General features: G+C 45.8%; 1 protein-coding gene across 2 annotated transcripts in view; it reads left to right on the forward strand.

Annotated features, from left to right (window-relative positions):
* The window catches only part of Srgap1 (SLIT-ROBO Rho GTPase activating protein 1), a 269,344-nt gene extending 250,141 nt beyond the window's left edge, over window positions 1-19,203 (forward strand). For both annotated transcript variants that reach the window (XM_028869595.2, XM_028869594.2), the window contains exons 16-22: window positions 877-982; window positions 4,068-4,292; window positions 6,653-6,732; window positions 10,213-10,393; window positions 11,201-11,335; window positions 11,472-11,811; window positions 18,013-19,203. In XM_028869595.2, coding sequence (XP_028725428.1) covers window positions 877-982; window positions 4,068-4,292; window positions 6,653-6,732; window positions 10,213-10,393; window positions 11,201-11,335; window positions 11,472-11,811; window positions 18,013-18,393 — 1,448 coding nt within the window. In that variant the 3' untranslated portion in view covers window positions 18,394-19,203. The remainder of the gene's footprint in view (window positions 1-876; window positions 983-4,067; window positions 4,293-6,652; window positions 6,733-10,212; window positions 10,394-11,200; window positions 11,336-11,471; window positions 11,812-18,012) is intronic.
* Window positions 19,204-20,222: the final 1,019 nt, after the last annotated feature.

A 20,222-nucleotide genomic window follows, 5' to 3' on the forward strand; every position in this document is an offset into this window, starting at 1 on the left:
GTTGATATTTATTGATAGATGGATAGATACATTGATATGTGTTTGTGTGTATATATCTATATATTCATTGATATATATAGATATATATGTTAATATATATTGATAGATGGGTGGATGAATGGATAGATAGATGATAGATAGATAGATAGATAGATAGATAGATAGATAGATAGATAGATAGATATGTATGTATTGGTGTGTTATATCCCAGAAAGCTGGCTTAATTCACAAACAGCAAGAAGGCATTGGTACCGCCGGGCGGTGGTGGTGCACGCCTTTAATCCCAGCACTCGGGAGGCAGAGGCAGGTGGATCTCTGTAAGTTCGAGGCCAGCCTGGTCTCCAAAGCGAGTTCCAGGAAAGGCGCAAAGCTACACAGAGAAAACCTGTCTCAAAAAAAAAAAAAAAAAAAAAAAAGGCATTGGTACCATATGAGTGGCCAAATATAGTGCTCACAATATAGAGAGAAGTGGGTTCTAAATGCTAAAGGACTCTAAATTACTCAAGGCCAAGACCACGGCCATCACACAAAATAAACCAGTGTGGCTCATACCTGTTACCCCAACACTTGTAAAGACCAAAGGATTTTGAGTTTGAGGTCATCAGGGTTACATGAGACCCTGTCTCAAAAAAAACGAGGTAGAGAAAGGGGCAGGAAGGCAGGTAAGGACCACAAGCAAGTCAATTCCGGGAAAACAGTGAATGCTGACAGGTCAGAGGAGACACCACCCCTGGAGACGTGGCCCACACCAGCGACTGCTTCCTGCGATGGTCAAGGTGCCGCTGAGGTTTGAGCGTGTCCCTGTAAGGGGTGCTGCAAAGATCCGCTCCAAATGTGACCTGAAGGGACTCTGACCGTGTCCTCTCTGTCCTGCAGGAATAGATAATCTCTATGAGAGGGCGCTTCACATCCGCAAACTCCTCTTGACCTTGCCCAGGTCGGTCCTCACAGTGATGAGGTACCTGTTTGCCTTCCTCAATCAGTAAGTACCCCAGTGTTCTGTCACAATGCCCGTCCGCATTCTGTCTGTGTTCTTGGATGCTATAAGATGTGTGTTGAGTTCCATTCATCAGCAGAGTCAAAGGGGGAGGGATTGAATGTAAGCTGAGGGACCATTCTTTACCTCGGGAGATCAAGGACTTTTTATGATACATGAAAAATCTGGAGAAACTGTGGCTGGCTGTACATGCAAAATATCCAAAATGCTGTTATAAATAACACTTTGTAGTGAAATATGTGGGATTTTTTCCAACTTCCATCCAGAGCTCATGTCAAAAATGTTTTTGTCAAAATGATGTAAACCACCTTCTCCTAGCAAAAAAAATTGTCTTTTTTTTTTTTTAATGTTGTAGTCGGGATGGAGGGGGACTGTAGATGGCTTAGATATCCATCCAAAAGCAGCATTTTCACAAATTCACTGTAATGAGGCCTCGTCAAGCCGGGCGGTGGTGGCGCACGCCTTTAATCTCAGCACTCGGGAGGCAGAGACAGGCAGATCTCTGTGAGTTCGAGGCCAGCCTGGGCTACCAAGTGAGTTCCAGGAAAGGCGCAAAGCTACACAGAGAAACCCTGTCTCAAAAAACCAAAAAAAAAAAAAAAAAAAAAAAAATGAGGCCTCGTCAAGAAGAAAGTATTTATCTTGCAGTCGCTCGCTACAATGTTGAAACAGGAATCTTAAGAAAGCACTAACATTGTTTACAAAGAAACTTGATTCTTGATGGGGCAACTTGGTTTTCTGTTGCACTGTTTGCTGATGAGTGGGTTCCATAGGCAAGTCTCCCTCAGATCCCATCTAAACGTCTTCCTGTTCCACATTTCAGTTAAGCAGCTAGACGCTCACAATTCCTGAGAGTCAACACCTAAGTGAGCAGAGGGACATGCCTTCTCCCTCTAGTATGGATTCTTCCCTTCTTCAAATGAGGATTTTTTTTTTTCACCTGTATTTCACTCACAGGAGCCACGGAGACTCATGACAACCCTGCTGGCTAGTCCTAAAATCAAACCCACTCAGATTGGCCACAAGAGCCACAGAGCATACACTAGGGAATTGCTTACAGGGAGAACAGAACTAGGCTTTATGGCTCACCTTAGGGTACCTAAAACATTCCCAAAGGACAGTAGGAGGCCATTTGGACAGAAGTGCTACCTTAAAAAGGGATATGAAGTGCGTCTACCATAAACAGTTCCTGCCCACGGGCTAACTTTGACTAAGCCTGGTCACCCAAAACATTGTCAGAGCCCAGGATCACCTTGAAAATGCATGCTTCCCCTCCCCCAACAACTGGTGTGGACCCCCAGGGGGTCAGCAGTGCTGTTCCTGTCCAGTTTTTCTGACACTCTAGAGCAAAACCTGCTGTGAACTATTGACACCCACCATGGCCTAGGAAAGCAGTGTTCCAACCAAGGAAGTTCTCCAGGCTTTAATGTAACTCTTGGCGAAGCTCAGGTGGATGGCAAAGGCCTCACCCGTCGGGCAGCTGGCACTGCGTTTCACTGGTTCTGCCCACAGATGCCTGCGCGGAAAGATGAACCCCGCTCCCCCACCTCCACCCCCACCCAGGATGCTTGAAGCGGGAATCCTGAAAAGGGGGAATGAGCGGTTCTTTTCTCCTCCTATAAAATCAAAACTGGGAAGTCACAGTTTAACTGGAATTTATGTTCTTCAAGCCAGGACTAAAATAAAGACCTGGAAAGATTAAGCCCGACTCTTCCCACTGAGCTCAGGTGTGAGTTTTGAAAACTGGGCAGTTCTTATTGCAGGATCTCGCCTCTTCCCCTAACCCGGTGTTTCAAGGTGTCACTCGGTTGGTCGCCTGGTGGCAGTGGGAGGCCTTTTTTTTTTTTTTTTTTTTTTTTTTGTATACTTGAGAAATGGCAGAAGGGAAGGACATCTGGTAGCTGTGGGGATCATTCTTTGCATTTTCCCTCTCTCCACTATCTCTTGATCTCCATTAAAGGCTGAGGTACCCCGTCAGGTGGTGTCTTGGATGCTAAGTGTCTGTCACTGCCTCACAAAGGCGGTGGAGTCTCCTTTTTGTCTCCCCCCCCTTGTGTTCTGTTCGCCTGCATTTTGCATTTCCTTTGGTGGCTGACATGCTATACTCCAAACTCTCCAGAGAACTGCAGATTCCCTGTGTGTTAGAAGCCGAGCATTAAAGAGCTGGCTGGCTGGCTGGGAGTCGCCTGTGAAGTATCGTCAACATCTGGGAAATTAGTCGCAGACAGCCAGCACTGGGCCCAGAGCTTTCCCACCTTAGAAGGGACAATAAGAGAATTAAGATTTGCCCTTTTGTCTTGTGCCTTTCAGCGTCTTTGGTGGCGTGAGTTGTCACCTAGGGTGCAGACACAGCGGCAGGCTCTCAGCCCACAGTTCTTTTGCCTCCCTGCAAAAAAAGATGGTTTGCTTTTATTCTGCTTTTTTTTTTTTTTTCAAGATGTATAAGGGGGAAAAGTTGAAAGCTAAGATGTCTTGGAGTGGTAGGGCAAATGTAAAGATATAATCGTAAGGCTTTATGGAAACTGCACTGCCCAGATTCGCATGAGCTGCATTTATGGGCCGAGACCTTAATATTTACCAGTGAAACTCATCTCGGTCCTTATCTCTATTACAGTTGATGTCGTTTTTAAACTCAGGGCTTCAGGAAGCGCCTCTGACTCACACACCGAGGATGTGTGTTCCCCTCCTCTCCTACCTAGTCGATCTTAGTCTGTTCAGGGTTCGATTAAGTGGGATGGCATATCATTTTTCCTCTAATGATTAAAAAAAAGAAAACCAATAGTTTAATCTGTGCTTTCAAAATACGAGGTAAGGGTGCTGGAGAGATGGCTCAGTCGTGAAGAGTATGCCCTACTCTTCTGGAGGATGTGAGTTCAGATGCCAGCACCCACCACCTGTAGCTCCTGCTCCAGGAGACCTGACACTACCTTATGTCCTCCATAGGGCACCTGCACTCTGTGTACACACACACAGATGCACATACACAGGTTTTTTTTTTTTTTAGTAAAATAAATTCAAAATATGAAGTATCCTGTTAAGTACGTTCCTTTCCCAAACCCCGCTTTTACAGTCTTTCCCAGTACAGTGATGAGAACATGATGGACCCTTATAATTTGGCCATTTGCTTTGGCCCGACATTGATGCCTGTCCCAGAAATACAGGACCAAGTGTCTTGCCAGGCGCATGTGAACGAAATCGTGAAGACCATCATCATCCATCACGAGACGATTTTCCCAGACGCTAAAGAACTGGATGGTCCCGTGTACGAGAAATGCATGGCTGGAGGCGACTACTGGTGAGTCCACGAGCAGGGGCCTCCCTCTCAGGGACCCGTAGCTAACTGACGGAATGATGCACGAGAATTATCCAGCCCTGGGGAGGTGAAAGTGCTCGCTGCTGAATCGTGGGGACCTGAGTTCAGATCCCCAGCAACTACGTAAAAGTTAGGTGTGTCTGTAACTCCAGCACTGAGGCGCAGAGGCAGGAGGATGCCAGGAGCTCACTGGCCATCCAGCCTCTCCGAACAGGGAGCTCCAGGTTCAGTTAGACCCTGTTTCAAAAAAATAAGAGGGGAAACAGCCGGGCGGCGGTGGCGCACACCTTTAATCCCAGCACTTGGGAGGCAGAGGCAGGCGGATCTCTGTGAGTTTGAGGCCAGCCTGGTCTACAGAGTGAGATCCAGGACAGGCTCCAAAATGACAGAGAAACCCTGTCTTGAAAATAAAAAAAAATAAAAAAAAAAAAAAGAGGGGAAACAAGAGAGAAAAACATTAGTCTCAGGCTCTAGCTTCTACATGGACACATGAGGCACTACACCAGCATACACACAAAATAAAATAAAATAAAATGCCCATAAGCTACCAGTGCTTTTCATTTATTTTTAAAAGGAGAAACAGCAGCAGTAACATTTAAGTTAGAACAGTGAAGTCCGTGGCACTGGGGGCTTTCTTGTGGAAGCACACTGTTAGCGGACTATTGTAGATAATTTTGACCTCTCTGGGCCTCTGTAAAGAATAAGGGTTTTGCCTTTTCAGAGTCTGCTTATTTAAGGGTGCGCCGGCCAGCCTGGTCTACATGGCAAGTTCCAGGACAGGCGGGGTGACAGAGAGAGACACAGAGACAGAGCATGAGGTCTTGATGCCAGAGAGAGCGATGTTAATATTTTATTACTAGACTAAATGAAGAAGAGATGACTTACTGAATTCACAGATTTCATTTCCATTCTTGGGTTTTATTTGGGCCTGCCTGGGTTTTGGTTTTTCCGATGCCGGGGATCAAATGCCTCGTGCATGCGCTTGGCAAACACTCCGTGCGTCCCCAGCCTAATCAGATAGGTTTATTCCGTGACAAGTATCTTCATGTTCTCTTTTCACGGGAGCCCCATCGAGCAAATACATTTTTAGTCTTGTTTATTTTGACCATCACTCTTTTTTTTTTGGTTTTTCGAGACAGGGTTTCTCTATGTAGCTTTGCGCCTTTCCTGGAACTCACTTGGTAGCCCAGGCTGGCCTTGAACTCACAGAGATCCGCCTGCCTCTGCCTCCCCAGTGCTGGGATTAAAGGCGTGCGCCACCACCGCCCGGCTTTGACCATCACTCTTACAAAGAAGTATTATAGTAGTGCGGGTCAGTGTGAGCAAATTCACATCAATGTGTTCTGAGACAGTTTTAGCATGGTGTCCTTTCCCAGCCACGTACGTGAGTGAGAGCAGAGTCCACAGAGTGACCGTAGAAGGCAGGAACCTTAAAGATGGTTGATATGTGGGTTCCGGTCATTTTTCCATGTAAATAACGAAAGAAGTCTCAGTCCTTGAGGCTCTCTGCTATACCAGTTAGTCAGAGTGCTTATTTATCAATGACTCATTGTGAATACAAGAGGTCAGTCAGGACACCCAATGGTTAGTGTTTAATATTATTTAATGGGAACAGCCCAGGTACCTTAGTCTATTTTCTGTCGCTGTGACGGAATACTTCAGACTGGGTAATTTTGAAAAAAGGAACTTCTCATAGGTATGGAGGCTGGAAGGTCTCATGGGAAGGCGTGTATGACCAGAACTCCATGGCACCTCTCGTAAAAGGTGGATTCATACATACACACACACACACACACACACACACACACACACACACACACACACATGTATTATACACATACCCATACACATAGGTACACACATCCAAATACACATATGTATACACACACCTACATATGTACATGCATATACTCATGCACATATGCAAATACACATGTATACACAAACGCACATACACATGTGTGTGGTAAAACATCTTGACATAAGCAACCGAGGGTGGAGGGTTTGTTCTTGCTCACCGTTCCCAATGCAGCCCGTCATGGCAGCAGAGGCGTCTGCACACGTCTGCACTCAGGGAGCAGAGGACGATGGATGCTCGTGCTCATTGGGACCCCACTCTTGGCGGGTCTTCCCACCCGAGCCAACCAGGGAATCCCTTGCAGGCGTGCCCAGTTATAGTAGCCGCCGTGCACCTACATGTCCGTGTGCACATACATAGAATGAGAGTGACGGAGGCACTGGCGTTCTGAGCTCGGGTTCTCCAGGCCTGTCCCTGCATGGGAGTCTCGTGTTTCCTGGCTCCCGTGATCACCCTTTGGTTTCGTGTGTGTTCCCGCCAACAGCGACAGCCCGTACAGCGAACACGGCACGCTGGAGGAAGTGGACCAAGACGCGGGCACGGAGCCGCACACCAGCGAGGACGGTGAGTCGCCTGTGTCTGTGTGTCAGCGCCACGGTCCCAGGCTTTTTATCCCCAGTGCTTGCTGGGTGTCCATCACCCTCGTGTTCTGTCTCAGGATGGGTTACATGCTCCAACACGCCTTCCCTGCTGCCAGGACAGTTGATCAGTCTGTCAAGGTTCTGTTTTCGCTCTGGGTCGGCTTCAGTACAATGGGAACACAGGACTTGAGAGCACCAGGCCATCCAGGCCGCCACTCTGCCGAGTCCGCTTCCCCTTTGCACAGTTCTCAGAGCCATGCAGAAGCACTAAGTAGTCACATTACAGCCTTGCTATTATTGGTATTGATGTCAGCATTAGCAGCATTCTAAGAGGTCGCCACAGGACCCGAAAGGACCATATGGCTCTCATTATGAAAGAAGCATGGCGCCCCATGCCCTGAGATTGATTTGCCATGCAATGCCCAGACTGAGATGCCTATAAATACCTTATTGATTGACACTTGACTGTGAAATGGCTCCCAGGAGAGCGCAAAGAGTCAAAATAATGAAATTGCTGAAAATGACTTGTTGATCCACCAGGATCACCAATAAAATGGTCTTCTGATGCTTGTGGCCATCCTGACAGACCCTGCCACCTGTGGTTCAGATACTCCTGGTGCCCGTTATATGAAAAAGCAGTCACAAAAAGATGTGACAGTCACAGAGGTCGTGATTCTAAAATTGTTTGTGTATGTGATATACATGTTGTTCTAGAGAGCCTTTGGCCGGCGTTAACATTGTAAGCCTGCATGCATGCAAGAGGCATGATGAGCCTTTCCCTTCTCCTTGACACATCATGCATGGATTATATATCCTGTCCTCTGATGGTAGCTTTTCATTTTTTAATTAAAAAATAATAAGGGCATGTTGGCTTGCAAATCCTATATCGTGAAGTTACTTTTAACAAATTAGCATGTCTTCACTCCATGAACAGACTTGTTTCTATCCTCCAGGGAAAACTGGAGTACAGATTTTCGTATCTCATCATCTCAGATCAAGCCGGATTGATTCTTTCTCTGGAAATTTGGAACAAAGGGTCACTCCATTTAAATAGAAAGTCCTATAAATATTTAATAGTACTCCCACTTGCAAAGTCTTAATAAAATGTGACTTGAGGTGGTATGCTATTACTTTTCTCTTCGCTCTGACAGAATTTCTCAAAGCAGCAACTTGAGGAAGGGAGAGTTTGTTTTTTTGACTCATAGATGTGGAGATGTGGTCCACTGTGGTGGGGAAGACAGGGAGGCAGCCTGGGTGACAGGTGGCTGGCTACCCTGGTATTCAGGAAGCAGAGAATGCGACTGTTATTCTCTCTATAGAGAGAATTCTCACCTACCTATAACTCCCTAACCCTGCCCCCTACAGGTCAGCATCTGCCAGGCAGGCACCATATCTAGGAGGTTCTTTCATTAAAGAAAGAACAGTGTCCCAAAACAATGCTACCCAACTATGGACCAACCATGAACACCATGAGCCTTGGTGACATGTCACAAACACCCAAAGCATGAGCATCTGATCTCCAAGTTTTACCCAGTTGCCACATTGTTGTTCTGGAAGCTCTTACACCTTTTTCCACTCAGGTTCTAGTGTTATGGTTGGGCATGATGACATAATATTTACCTCAAACACGGTCTTCAAATGATTTACTGTACTTGACACACGCCCTTCCCATAAAGGTTCTCAATGTGCATTGCTTTTCTCGCTTCTGCTGTACACGTCCCAGAGAGTTTTGAATGTATCAAGTGAGAGAGAAGCCGAGCTTTCTTTATCCCCAAATTTCTCACACCGTCATTATCCGTAAGTACGACAGATTCTGTGGTGAACGCTGGGAAGAACGAGCTATTCAAATGAGTAGGTGTGTTATCAGGATAGGTAGAAAGCAATTTCCTGAGCTGTTGAGAGATGGCTTGACCCCACCACGTTGCCTGCTTGTTCTGGCATATGTGAAACGAACCCATGCCCAGGTTTTAACAATATACACGTTCCTATAAGCATACACTCCTTGCCTTTTTCATTTCCACTTACTTTTTAGTAGATGTCCAGTCACGCCTGTTGGACAGCAGGAACAAGAATGGGGGGCTGGTAGGAGAGGAGGAGAAAGGCTTTGAATGAAGGACATTTCTACAGTTGTCTAAATCACAAAGCAACCTTTAGAGGGGTTTAATTTACTGTGGTCTGTCCGCCTCTCCTTTTAGTATTTAATCACAACTAAATCAGAGCTGGATTCTCATCCTAAGCCCAAAGTTTGATAGTTCGTTCTCTCTCTCTCTCTCTCTCTCTCTCTCTCTCTCTTTCCCTCCCTTCCTCTCCCTCTCCCTCTCCCTCTCTCCCTCTCCCTCCCCGAGATTACAGATTTGTTTGCAGTTGTAAGAAGTATCACAGAGCTATGTGTACGCATCTCTGTTTCCTCCAATGGGAATATTGTCCATACACACCTCTGGTACAATGCCACAGGCAGAAAACTGATGCCGGCACAGGCCGTGGACCATGTCCACATTGCACGAGTGTGCGGGGTCACTTGGCACTGTGTCGTTTATCACACGGACAGATTTATGTGACCACAATCACAGGCAACATCAAGGCAGCCTGCATTGAAAGGAAACTCATGCTACCCTTTCTAGCCACAACGACTTCCTCCATCACCTCATCTACCACAGCCCGTGGCAGCCACTGGTCTGTTCTGCTTATCTACAGTTATGTCATTTGAATGAGTGGAATTGTACAGTCTGCAATCTTTGAGGTCTGGCTTTTTCTTTACTCCGTCACAGTCTCTCCCACCAATGTCTCTTGGTTCCCAGAAAACAGTTTTTGAAACTGAATATTACTTCAAATAGAGGGCCGTCTACTGTATGAATGCTTGATAATTAAATCTAAAATTTTTATGAAGTGAAAGAAAGTTTTCTTGAGTTTTAATGGTAACTTTGAGATTTCATACCCCCAAAACAAAAAGAGCCCACAAGGAAAATAAATGTATTTAAATAGCATTTATCATGATGATTTTGTGTATCTTTTTTTTTTAATCTAATAAAGCCTGTTTGCTGGGATCATGTTTTTTGTGTTATAAATGCTACTAACATGTTGCAAGGATACTCCATCAATGTCAAAAGAAGATTAGAACCACTGTGGAGGATATTACAACCAAGGAGAGGTTTTCTATATCATATTGCAAAGTCAAAATCTTTTTATTATACTGTCATTGTTTCTCAAATAAGGGGTTGAGGAAATTAAGACCTAGTGTATAATTTTTCTTTGCCTAGAAAACTGGTGACAACTAGAGGTATTTCTCCCTCTCTCCCTCCCTCCCTTCCTCTCCCTCTTCTCCATCAACTGCCTCTTATTGCCTCCAGAGTGTTGGTTGCCCTGTTCGGCCTGCGTCTAAAGCCTCACATTGACCTTTCAGAGAAAGCATCATGCCTTCCTGACTTCCCCGTCCCTCTGCATTTTCTGTCTTTGTTTTCTGTAGAGTGTGAGCCAATCGAAGCAATAGCCAAGTTTGACTATGTCGGGCGGTCTGCTAGAGAGCTGTCCTTCAAGAAGGGTGCGTCCCTACTGCTGTATCACCGCGCCTCTGAGGACTGGTGGGAAGGCAGACACAATGGGATTGACGGGCTTGTGCCTCATCAGTACATCGTGGTGCAGGACATGTGAGTAGTCCCAACCTTTCAGTGGCCCAAGTGGAGTTAGTTACACAACATAAAGTGAGTAGAAACACTTAATGACATACATAGCTTTAGAAATAAGAAAGTGTGTACGTGGCAATTGAATAAACATGTATATCTAAACGACTAAACAGAGGGGCCTGTTATCCCTAATGTAATAATGTATATATGCACATACTCATAGACATTCTAGACACAGGAGCAAAGTATTGAAAGCTATATTCCTAAAATCTTAACCACAGTTGCCTCTTGGTGTGGGGGGCGTTATTGTTGTTGCTTTCAAAACTCTGAGCTCTGACTGCCCTGGAACACACTCTGTAGCCCAGGCTGGCCTCAAACTCACAGAGATCCACCTGCCTCTGCCTCCCGAGTGCTGGGATGAAAGGTGTGTGTCACCACACTTGGCTGGTGTAGTGTGTTATAGATGATGACTATTCTTTTGTATGCCTGAAATTTTCTGGCAACATTATTATGTTTAGAATGAAAATCTACTTGAGGGTGCTGGGAAGACATTCAAGGTCAAGAGCACGTGCTGGTCTTGTAGAGGACTTGAGTTTGTGAGCCACCAAACCTGGGTGTTGGGAACCAAACACCTGTACCTCAGCTCTAGGGGCTAGAGTGCCCTCTTCTGGCCTCCATAGCATCTGCACTCACATGTACATACACACACAAACCCCAAACCTACAAACCAAGGAGAGTGGAGTTAGCAAAAGACCTACATAAATGCCATCCCTTATTTTTCCCCCACTCATCAAATCCAAAGGCTCTCTCACTCGCTTCCCGTTGTTTCAGGGATGATACATTTTCAGACACTCTGAGCCAAAAAGCCGACAGTGAGGCCAGCAGCGGGCCGGTCACCGAAGACAAGTCTTCATCCAAGGACATGAACTCTCCCACCGACCGCCATTCTGATGGCTATTTAGCGAGGTGAGTGACGTTTGGTCATCGGCTCCTGACCTCCCTTCTGCAGGGGCGATGAGGAGCAGTCATACAGTCAGCCTTAAAGTATTTTCCCAGTGCCGTAAGATTTTCTGTTTTCTTTTCTTCTTCACTGGACGTCTAGGCAAAGAAAAAGAGGAGAACCACCCCCTCCAGGAAGACGTCCTGGCAGGACCAGTGATGGCCATTGTCCCCTCCACCCCCCACATGCTCTTTCTAACTCCTCAATTGACCTGGGGTCCCCAAACCTAGCCAGTCACCCCAGGGGTCTGTTGCAAAATCGTGGCCTCAATAACGACAGTCCTGAGAGGCGGCGCCGGCCGGGCCATGGCAGCCTGACCAACATCAGCCGGCATGACTCCCTCAAGAAGATTGACAGCCCACCTATCAGGAGGTCCACGTCATCGGGGCAGTACACCAGCTTCAATGACCACAAGCCACTGGACCCAGAAACAATTGCTCAGGTATAGTGCTTCTAACTGGATGTTGTGTTTTAAGTCCTTAAGCGTGTGATAAAGGCAATATGAAACATTTAAAAATGTGCAAAGTATATTTTTATATAGCCATAACTAAAGAAAACAAAGGAAGTCATCTCACTGACTAGTTTAAAGCTTGGCCGTGAATCTCTTGATGATCCATTTGCTGCTGGAAGATTAGATTCTAGGCATATTAGATTCGTATTGATTTAAGTAAATGTGGGAGAAATGGAGGAGCCCAGGGCATTCATACCCCTCCGCAGTGAACAGCCAGGAAAACACTGAATGAATAAGGACCTCCTAACAGAGCATATACAATCTAAAGCTTGCAGAACAGACAACCCAGAAACAGAGTAAATTAATATAAACCAAAGATGACACTTCCAACTTGGCAACCGATAGATTTGTCAATAAATAATGTAATCAACAATGGTTAGCCATTTAAAGACCCGTAATGCTGGATCTTCTGTACCTCTCTTCTCCCCTTCCCAACACTGACCTCACAGAGGGGCTCTGTCGTTCATCTCTAGGGATCAGAACTGGCAAAGCAGAGGTAAAGCAGTGTGGATGAGTTTCCCCATTCCACCACTGGCCCTCTGGTCCAGAAATTGTTATCTAGCAACAGAGAAAGTGGATAGATTTGGTCCTGGACATGAGTAATCTCAACCATCTCCCAGCTCTCCAAAGCTTTAAGATTAAGTGGATCAAGAATGAGTGAGAAACAAGAAAATGGATTAGTCTTAAAAAAAAAAAAAAAAGGACCCAGGAATCCTTGGTATGACCCATTCCCAAACTATTTTGAGTATCCTAATGATATGACAGAGAATTTTGGATGGCAACTCAGGCTATTTGAGGAGTGTAAGGCATTTGTAAACAATTAAATGAATTTTAAGTATCGAGCAATTTCTCGGCAAAAATCAAAAAGGCTTTTGACCTTTGAGTTTTTCTATTTAGAGGGTTCTGCAAAGCCCTTCAAGACCTGTTTAGAACCAGTTCCATTTACTCATAGCTGAAAGTCATGATTGGAGAAACCCCAAACATCACTGCTGTAATAAACAGGTGAAATGTGATTCGGTTTAGAGACAGATCTAGGAGCTTGAGGAGGGTAAGAAGACATAATAAAACTATTTAACCCTTTTACTGCAAGGACCAGGAAATCCTTTCATTGTACATCATAAAGACAAAAGTCACAGATAGACCAGTTTTTATACATTCCGTCTGGGGCAAATATTTGGTTTGTATGGTTGGGTTTTATCCCTGTGTTTAACAGTAAAGGAAATCACATATGAAAGTAATTGTTTGAAAATTAAGTATTATGTCACCCTCAACAAGACGGCTTCTAGCTCTGTCCTTTGTCTGCCCATCTCCAGCCTTCAAAGATTCCCACGGGGCCAAAAGAGCATCACATAGTGATGTTCATACCTACAAAAACATGCAAGTCCTTTGACCGAGCAAGTCAGTGGGATCCTTGAGTAGACTGGGAGAGCGTGCTGTCTACAAATGATCATCATATCATGATTGGCTTTATTCTGTATTGGAGACTGTAATTTAATATCATGTCTTTGCTGATTCATTTAGCAAATACGTGTTGAGCATTGACGATGCAGGATCTGGGAAAGGCTTTCTTGACGAACAGGTTAAATGCTGCCGTTTTCCCGAGGTGCCGGCCATATAGTGGGGAAGGACAAGGGAGGCCGTTACACTGTGGGGGAGCAAGGATTGTGGTCCAGGTGCATGGCCAAAGTCCCGGGGATGAAGGGAAGAAGCATTTCAGTCAGAACATGGCAGGGTTTTCACCCCATCACAACACTGCCTGTATTTTGAACTTCGGCTTTAAAAAAAAAAAATCATAAATTTTGCTATCTTAACCAAGTTCAGTAAAGAATATTTCTATTCTCATGAAATAACTCTCCAGAACTGTACACAAGTGATACTTTCTACTCATTAAACAAGGGTCCCCAAGTCCTCCTGGCATCCACTCTCTGTTCCTGTGAATTTGACTAATTCACATACCTCGAATGTGTAGATGCATACAATATTTATATTTTTGTGACTATTTTGTTCCCCATAGCACAAGGTTCTCAAGGTGCACACACACAGTTGCATTTGCCAAGATTCTTTTCAATTCTGAGTGGTACTCCATTTTTTATGAGTATGTATTTATATACATATATGTATATGGAGAGAAAGCATGCATTATCTTTATCAGTCCTTCAATGGGACACACTTTGCCCTTTGAAATAAATTTTTATAATTCTCCATTTACACTGAACTGGATTAATGATATATTTGATAAATATAAGGAAAACGGTATTTTTTTAATTAAATGTATTCAATTTCAATTCTTTTTCTTTGTTGATATAACAACTTTACATATTTATAGGAGGCAATATAATAATATGATATAGGTATGTGTAGTTATCACATCAGCATTGCGGCTCACTTAGTTTCCCTTTATAAACTATGGAACTATGAACTACAGCTGCCCGACTGTGCTGCAGACCACTAGAACTCCTTTGTATCAATGTTAGTTAACGACTGTGCAAAAGACACAGTGAAATGTTCGTAGACCCACTCGTGGAATTTCCATCAGTTCAGCAGTGAAAAGTGTGCATTGGCAGAGCAGTACCGATTTAATTAACTGATGTCCCTGCTAGCGCTGCGGTTTCTCTCAGAAGGATGGACAGCCTTTGCTCAGTGTTCCAGTCACAGGGCGATTCGCATAATGGTAGCCCCCAGAGAATTTTACCACTGTGCAAAAAGTATTTCATGTTTCTAGATCATCAGCCTAAGTGACAACCAGAGGCATTCTTCAAAGAATGATGGTGTTTATGTGGGAATAGCAGAGACATTGCTTGGGAAGATGTTGCTGTTGTAAATTGGGAGCATATCCTAAGAGGTGGAGACACAAACATTTGAAAGGCGGAAGAGGACCACGTTATTTGGAAGAGTCGTCCTTGGCTACAAGGGCTCATAAATGACAAGGCTGGTGTCCATCCAAGGTTGGACAGACAGTTGCGAGGCAGATGTCCCTGCTGAATCGATGTCCTTGTAGAAGGATTTTCTGTGTAAGAGCACAATGGCCTTTGTCAAGGTTATAGATCTGGCAGGGTTTTTGTGCATACTTTGGCTTTTTTTTTTTTCTTTTTAAATCAGGCACACATGCGTAAGATCCCTTCCTTTACAAGCTTCCATTGCTTATGCATGACAAGTGTGCCTCCAGTTTGATCCTCAGATTTTTCATGATAGGAGAAAATGACAAAATAGGGTTACCTGTCACTTGTCCCTGCCCCCCCCCCCAAAAAAGAGGAAACCATGAGAAAGAATAGACAACTGTAATCCATCCCACTAAAATGACTAAGTGTCCTGATGCCTCAGGAAAGCGCATGACCCCTGTGGATTTTCAAGTCTAACTCACCACCTCTGTCTTACTGCTTCTGTTTCTGCGATGAAACACCAAAAGCAGCTTGGGGAGGAAAGGGATTATTTTATGTTACGGCTTGTAGTCCAGCATCCGGGAAGTCGAGGCAAGAATTCAAGGGGAGCAGGAACTAACGCAGAGGCCATGGCAGAGTGCTGTTTACCGGCCTGCTCCTCCCAAGACCACCTGCCTAGGGGGTGTACCACCCACCCGGACGGGGCCCTCCTCCACCAATTACTCATTAAGAACCTGCAACAGAAGCTTGTCCACAGGCCAACCCAGTGGAGGTGTTTTCTCAACTGAGGTCCCCTCTTCCAAAATTACTCTAGCCTGGGTCACGGGTACATAAAACTAGCCAGCTCATCTCCTGTCTCCCCCATGTAGTGGATTCAGAGTTGAGATGGACTTCTCATGGGAGAAGGTGAGTTGACTTGGGAAGTCCCCGTGGCTGCTGCAGATGACTGCCTGGGAGAGTCGCCCAGAGTTCACAGAGCTGTGCTGCCACAGAATAGTAACATATAGCCATGGTGACCTAAGTTGCTGTGACATAGGACCCTCCTGCTAGAGAGACATCTATAGTGCCCGGGGACCACACAGTATCTCCTCCTTTTCTGTGTCTCTGCTGCCATCTACCATGCTCACCTGACGGGCTGCAGCACCATACTCCTGGCTGCTCAGAGCCTAGGCCCCATAGCCATCCAGGCAGCATCCTGATGTCCCCATCAGTCCAACCCACACACCGCTCATGGGACCCACACCTATGCCACGCTGGTCTGTAGACAGCCAGGCACAGTTCTGCCCCCCGGCCCCTGCAAGAGCCATGTCCATAGCCAGGTGGCAGCCCGGCCTACCAAAAGGCCAGGCAGACAGTGTCAAGCCACTGCAGTCACAGGCGCCTGCATCCTGGACCAGGGATGCCATCATAGACCTCGCTGGCAAGGATTGTAGATGATGTACACAGGAGCCACATTCCTGAGTCCGTCTAGAATCAAGGTCAACAACATCCAACAACAGGTGTTAGGCCTCTCAACAAAGAATAACTAACCTAGAAAATTTGAAAATGTGAATATTGCACCAGATGTACAGATCATCAACAAAGCAGGGGGAACCAGCAAAATACAAAGGGGATGGGAATCACAGAAACTCTTGTTAGCTGACCCTGAAGAAAAGGAAATTCACAGCCTTGAAAACAAATTCAAAATAATGGCCATTGTGGAATTGAGAAACAAGTGAAGACAATTCAGAAAATACAGTCTTTCATGACCTAAGAGATAGAAATCATGAAACAAAACCCAAGCACCTCAAGAGTTCAGTAAGTGAAATTAAAAACACACACACACAATTAATTGAGAGTCACAGTACAAGAGTATGCTGAAGCCATAGAATGAATTCCAGGAATTCGAAATGGGGCTTCTGAATGAGGGAGGTCAGTCAAAGCACAACAGTAAATAACAATACATTTTTTAAGGTAAATTAATAGGTTTTCTGTCTCCCGATCATAAGTTTCTCCGCCAACAACGCAGTAAGCCAGATCAAGCTGAGATGGAGAAGTATAACAACAGGTTTATTGAGAGCAACTCCCGGACGGCTTCTCTGGTCCCAGGGATTGAGGCCAGAGAGTTATGTCCCCACATGAAAGCAGGGAGATTTTTATGGATGATAGGTGAGTTTGTGCCCAAGTCTGGTCAAAATCGAGCGTTCAGGCGGGGACTTGGGCGGCTGGCAACTTCAGCGGAGAAAGCTGCTAAGAACTAGGATTGTGAAGTGGGCTTTTTGGTGCCTTTCCTTTGTTCGGAGACTGAGTGGGTGGGGTTTGGGAGAGCGAGCGAGCCCGGAATGGGGCTTTCTGGATCATATAGAGGCAAGCTGGAGGCTCCTAATAGTGCCATTCCCTATGGGGGCCGTTTTCTTTCAAACCACCACAATTGGTTAAAATCAAATATTTAAGCATTATCAATTAGAAAATAATTTGAATGTTCCACACACAAAGAAGTAGTAAGCATATGAGGATCTACATCATAACCTAAACTGGTCATTACACACACATTTATGTACATGTGAGATATATATAGAGAGATATATAGATATATATCTGTAAACATCACACAGAACTCCCTAAATATGTGCAAATTTCTAACTAAATTTTCATATCAATAATTCTGTTTATTATAAACAGTTCTCACTTTTCTATACATCTCAAGAGGGGCTGGAGAGCAGGCTCAATTGGTAAAGTTCTTGACACACTTCCAGGAAGATGGCTGCTCCATTCTCAGAACCAACTTTAAAAATCAAGGTGTGGGGGTGTGCGCTTATAAACAAAGCCCCTGGGGAGGCAGAGACAGGCCAGTCAGCCTACCTGAAGTCAATGAGTTCCAGGACAGTGAGACACTCCTTTCTCAAAAGAAAAAATGGACAGCACCTGATGAATAACACCTGAGGTTGACCTCCAGCCCACACATGCCCACACATACACACACACACACACACACACACACACACACACACACACACAGAGATGAAATAGAATTCTGATCAATACCGCACAAGTTAGAAGAGACCTCAGTAGGTTGCCTGGTACCTCAGAATGGCAATTGCTTGACCATGTGCATTGCTTCTGAAGTATCATTTAGAAACACACTAAAGGCTTAAGGTGACAGTGTACACACACTACAGACTATAAAGTTAAATCTCCATGCTCTTTTTACCTGTCTGTTCACTTTGTTTCTATAATTATGAGCCTATCCTTTTTTTTTTTCCCTTTCCAACAGGATATCGAAGAGACCATGAACACTGCTTTGAACGAACTCCGTGAGCTGGAGAGACAGAGCACGGTGAAGCACACCCCTGACGTCGTGCTGGATACGTTGGAGCAGGTGAAAAACTCGCCCACCCCTGCAACGTCCATGGAATCTCTCAGCCCGTTGCACAATGTCGCCACCCTCAGGGGCTCGGAGCCCCAGATCCGCCGCAGCACGAGCTCCTCCAGTGACACCATGAGCACTTTCAAGCCGATGGTGGCGCCCAGGATGGGCGTGCAGCTGAAGCCCCCCGCCCTAAGGCCAAAGCCCGCTGTTCTTCCAAAAACAAACCCCACCGTGGGCCCCGCAGCACCTGCCCAGGGCCCCACAGACAAGTCTTGCACGATGTAGAGAACCCGAGGTCCTGAGGGGAGGGGGTCTGGAGGTGGGGATGGATCGGTGACATGAGTCTGTGATCGGTGACGTTCCTTCGTCTTGCGCTTATAACTGGAGATCTTTGGACTTTTCTATGTTGTCGAATGTAATGCTGTCTGGAACTAGCTAAGTTAACATGGGCATTTGTATTTTGTAACTTTTTTTAATAACTGGACACATGTCGTTTTAAAGACAATAGAAACACTTAGACTTACTTGAAAATCCAATGCTGCGCCCCTTGTCACCAAGGCTGCACACCTCGCCCCACATGGTATATGGCTTCGGATTTAGTGTGGCCCAGGTGAGCGTCCTCCAAGCCAGAGAACCTGCCTTCCGGGTCTTACTGGAGCATCGCCTGGCGCGGTCTGTGACACTTGTGGGAAGAGCGTCCAGTGGGGGTCCAGCCCCTGTTAAAGGCCACAGAGGGAGGCTCCAGGGGACCCTCGGTCCATGGCGTGAAGGGGTTCAATGATGGCCCCTTCCCTAAGGGTCATCTCCCTGGATCTGGGTTAAAGACTCAATGGAAGAGGATGGAGAGAAGAAACTTAGATATTGCTTGGCGTGAACCTGGATAAAGGCAAAGGAGACTACGTCTTCCAATCCCTCCAAGAACGCGATCAGGCCCTGGAGATGCCCAAGTCCACCGCCTCCATTTACAGAGGACTAGAGCCGTCGAATAGTAAGGACTTTCTGGTTGCCCCACAGACTCCTGCAAAATTCTTCAATAACTGCCTAAGAAGTATCTCTACCTTCCCTAGAATCCCACGTTCCCCTTGATGGCCATGGGAAAAAACAAACAGGAAACGAATCCTTGGTTTGCTGATGATGTGATGAAATTACCTTGATTCCTTCACACCACAACGGCCCAGTGCTCCCCAAACTGACCCCACCCCCCCTCGCTCTGCTGCCCGTATCTTTTTGAGCCAAGCCAGATCTGGCTACGGTACCGAGGGGGAGCCGCGCCAGGACACCATGGGAAGATGACCTTGGTGGTGGCCGGGGTGGGTTCTTCCCAGTTTTGTACCTCAGCACCATGACTTCTGTTCTTGTCCCATTTCTGTTTGATTTGCTGTTTGGGATTTTTGCCTGTGACCTCTACAGAACTCAGAGAGTCAAAAGGACTCAGTTAGGAGCTTCTTCCTCTGACCTTTAAGCTCATAGTCAGTTTTCTTTATCGTTATATTTACTATATTTTTCCTCTAGCTTAAAAAAGAAAAGGGTAGATCCTGTGTGTGTGTGTGTGGTGCTGGGATTGAACCGGAGGCTTCTCGCTTGCTGAGCACACACTCTACCACTGAGCTATCCCGCCCCCCCCCCCCCCCCCCCATCATTCTGAACACGACTGTTTTTACTAAGGTACAAATCACCGCTCTAGCAGCAGCAGATGTCTACACTAGCGCTGCGCTTCCTCGGGAAGCAAGCCGATGTCTCAGAACAAAGCCCTTTGCACATACCATGCACTGCCTTCTAGGTTTAATTTCAAACTGGCATGCCCACCTCAGTAGCACAGCGTCGACCATAATTCACGCGGGAACAAATTAAGATCTGTACTAAAATCAGGATCATGACTGATCGCTACCTCAGTTTGCTGATCTAATCCTTCTGTTGCAGAAAAAATATATATATATGGATGAAATATCCCCTTTCAAAGTCACTCTCCTCACTTCACAAGTGTAGTGAAGACATACTCCCCACCCCCAGCTACTTCCCGGTATGGTTAGGTCTTAAACCTCAAAGTTGCCAGGCAATAGTGGTGCGCGCCTTTAATCCCAGCACTCGGGAGGCAGAGGCAGGCGGATCTCTGA

This window comes from Peromyscus leucopus, chromosome 18, assembly GCF_004664715.2.
Source record: "Peromyscus leucopus breed LL Stock chromosome 18, UCI_PerLeu_2.1, whole genome shotgun sequence".
NCBI lineage: Eukaryota > Metazoa > Chordata > Mammalia > Rodentia > Cricetidae > Peromyscus > Peromyscus leucopus.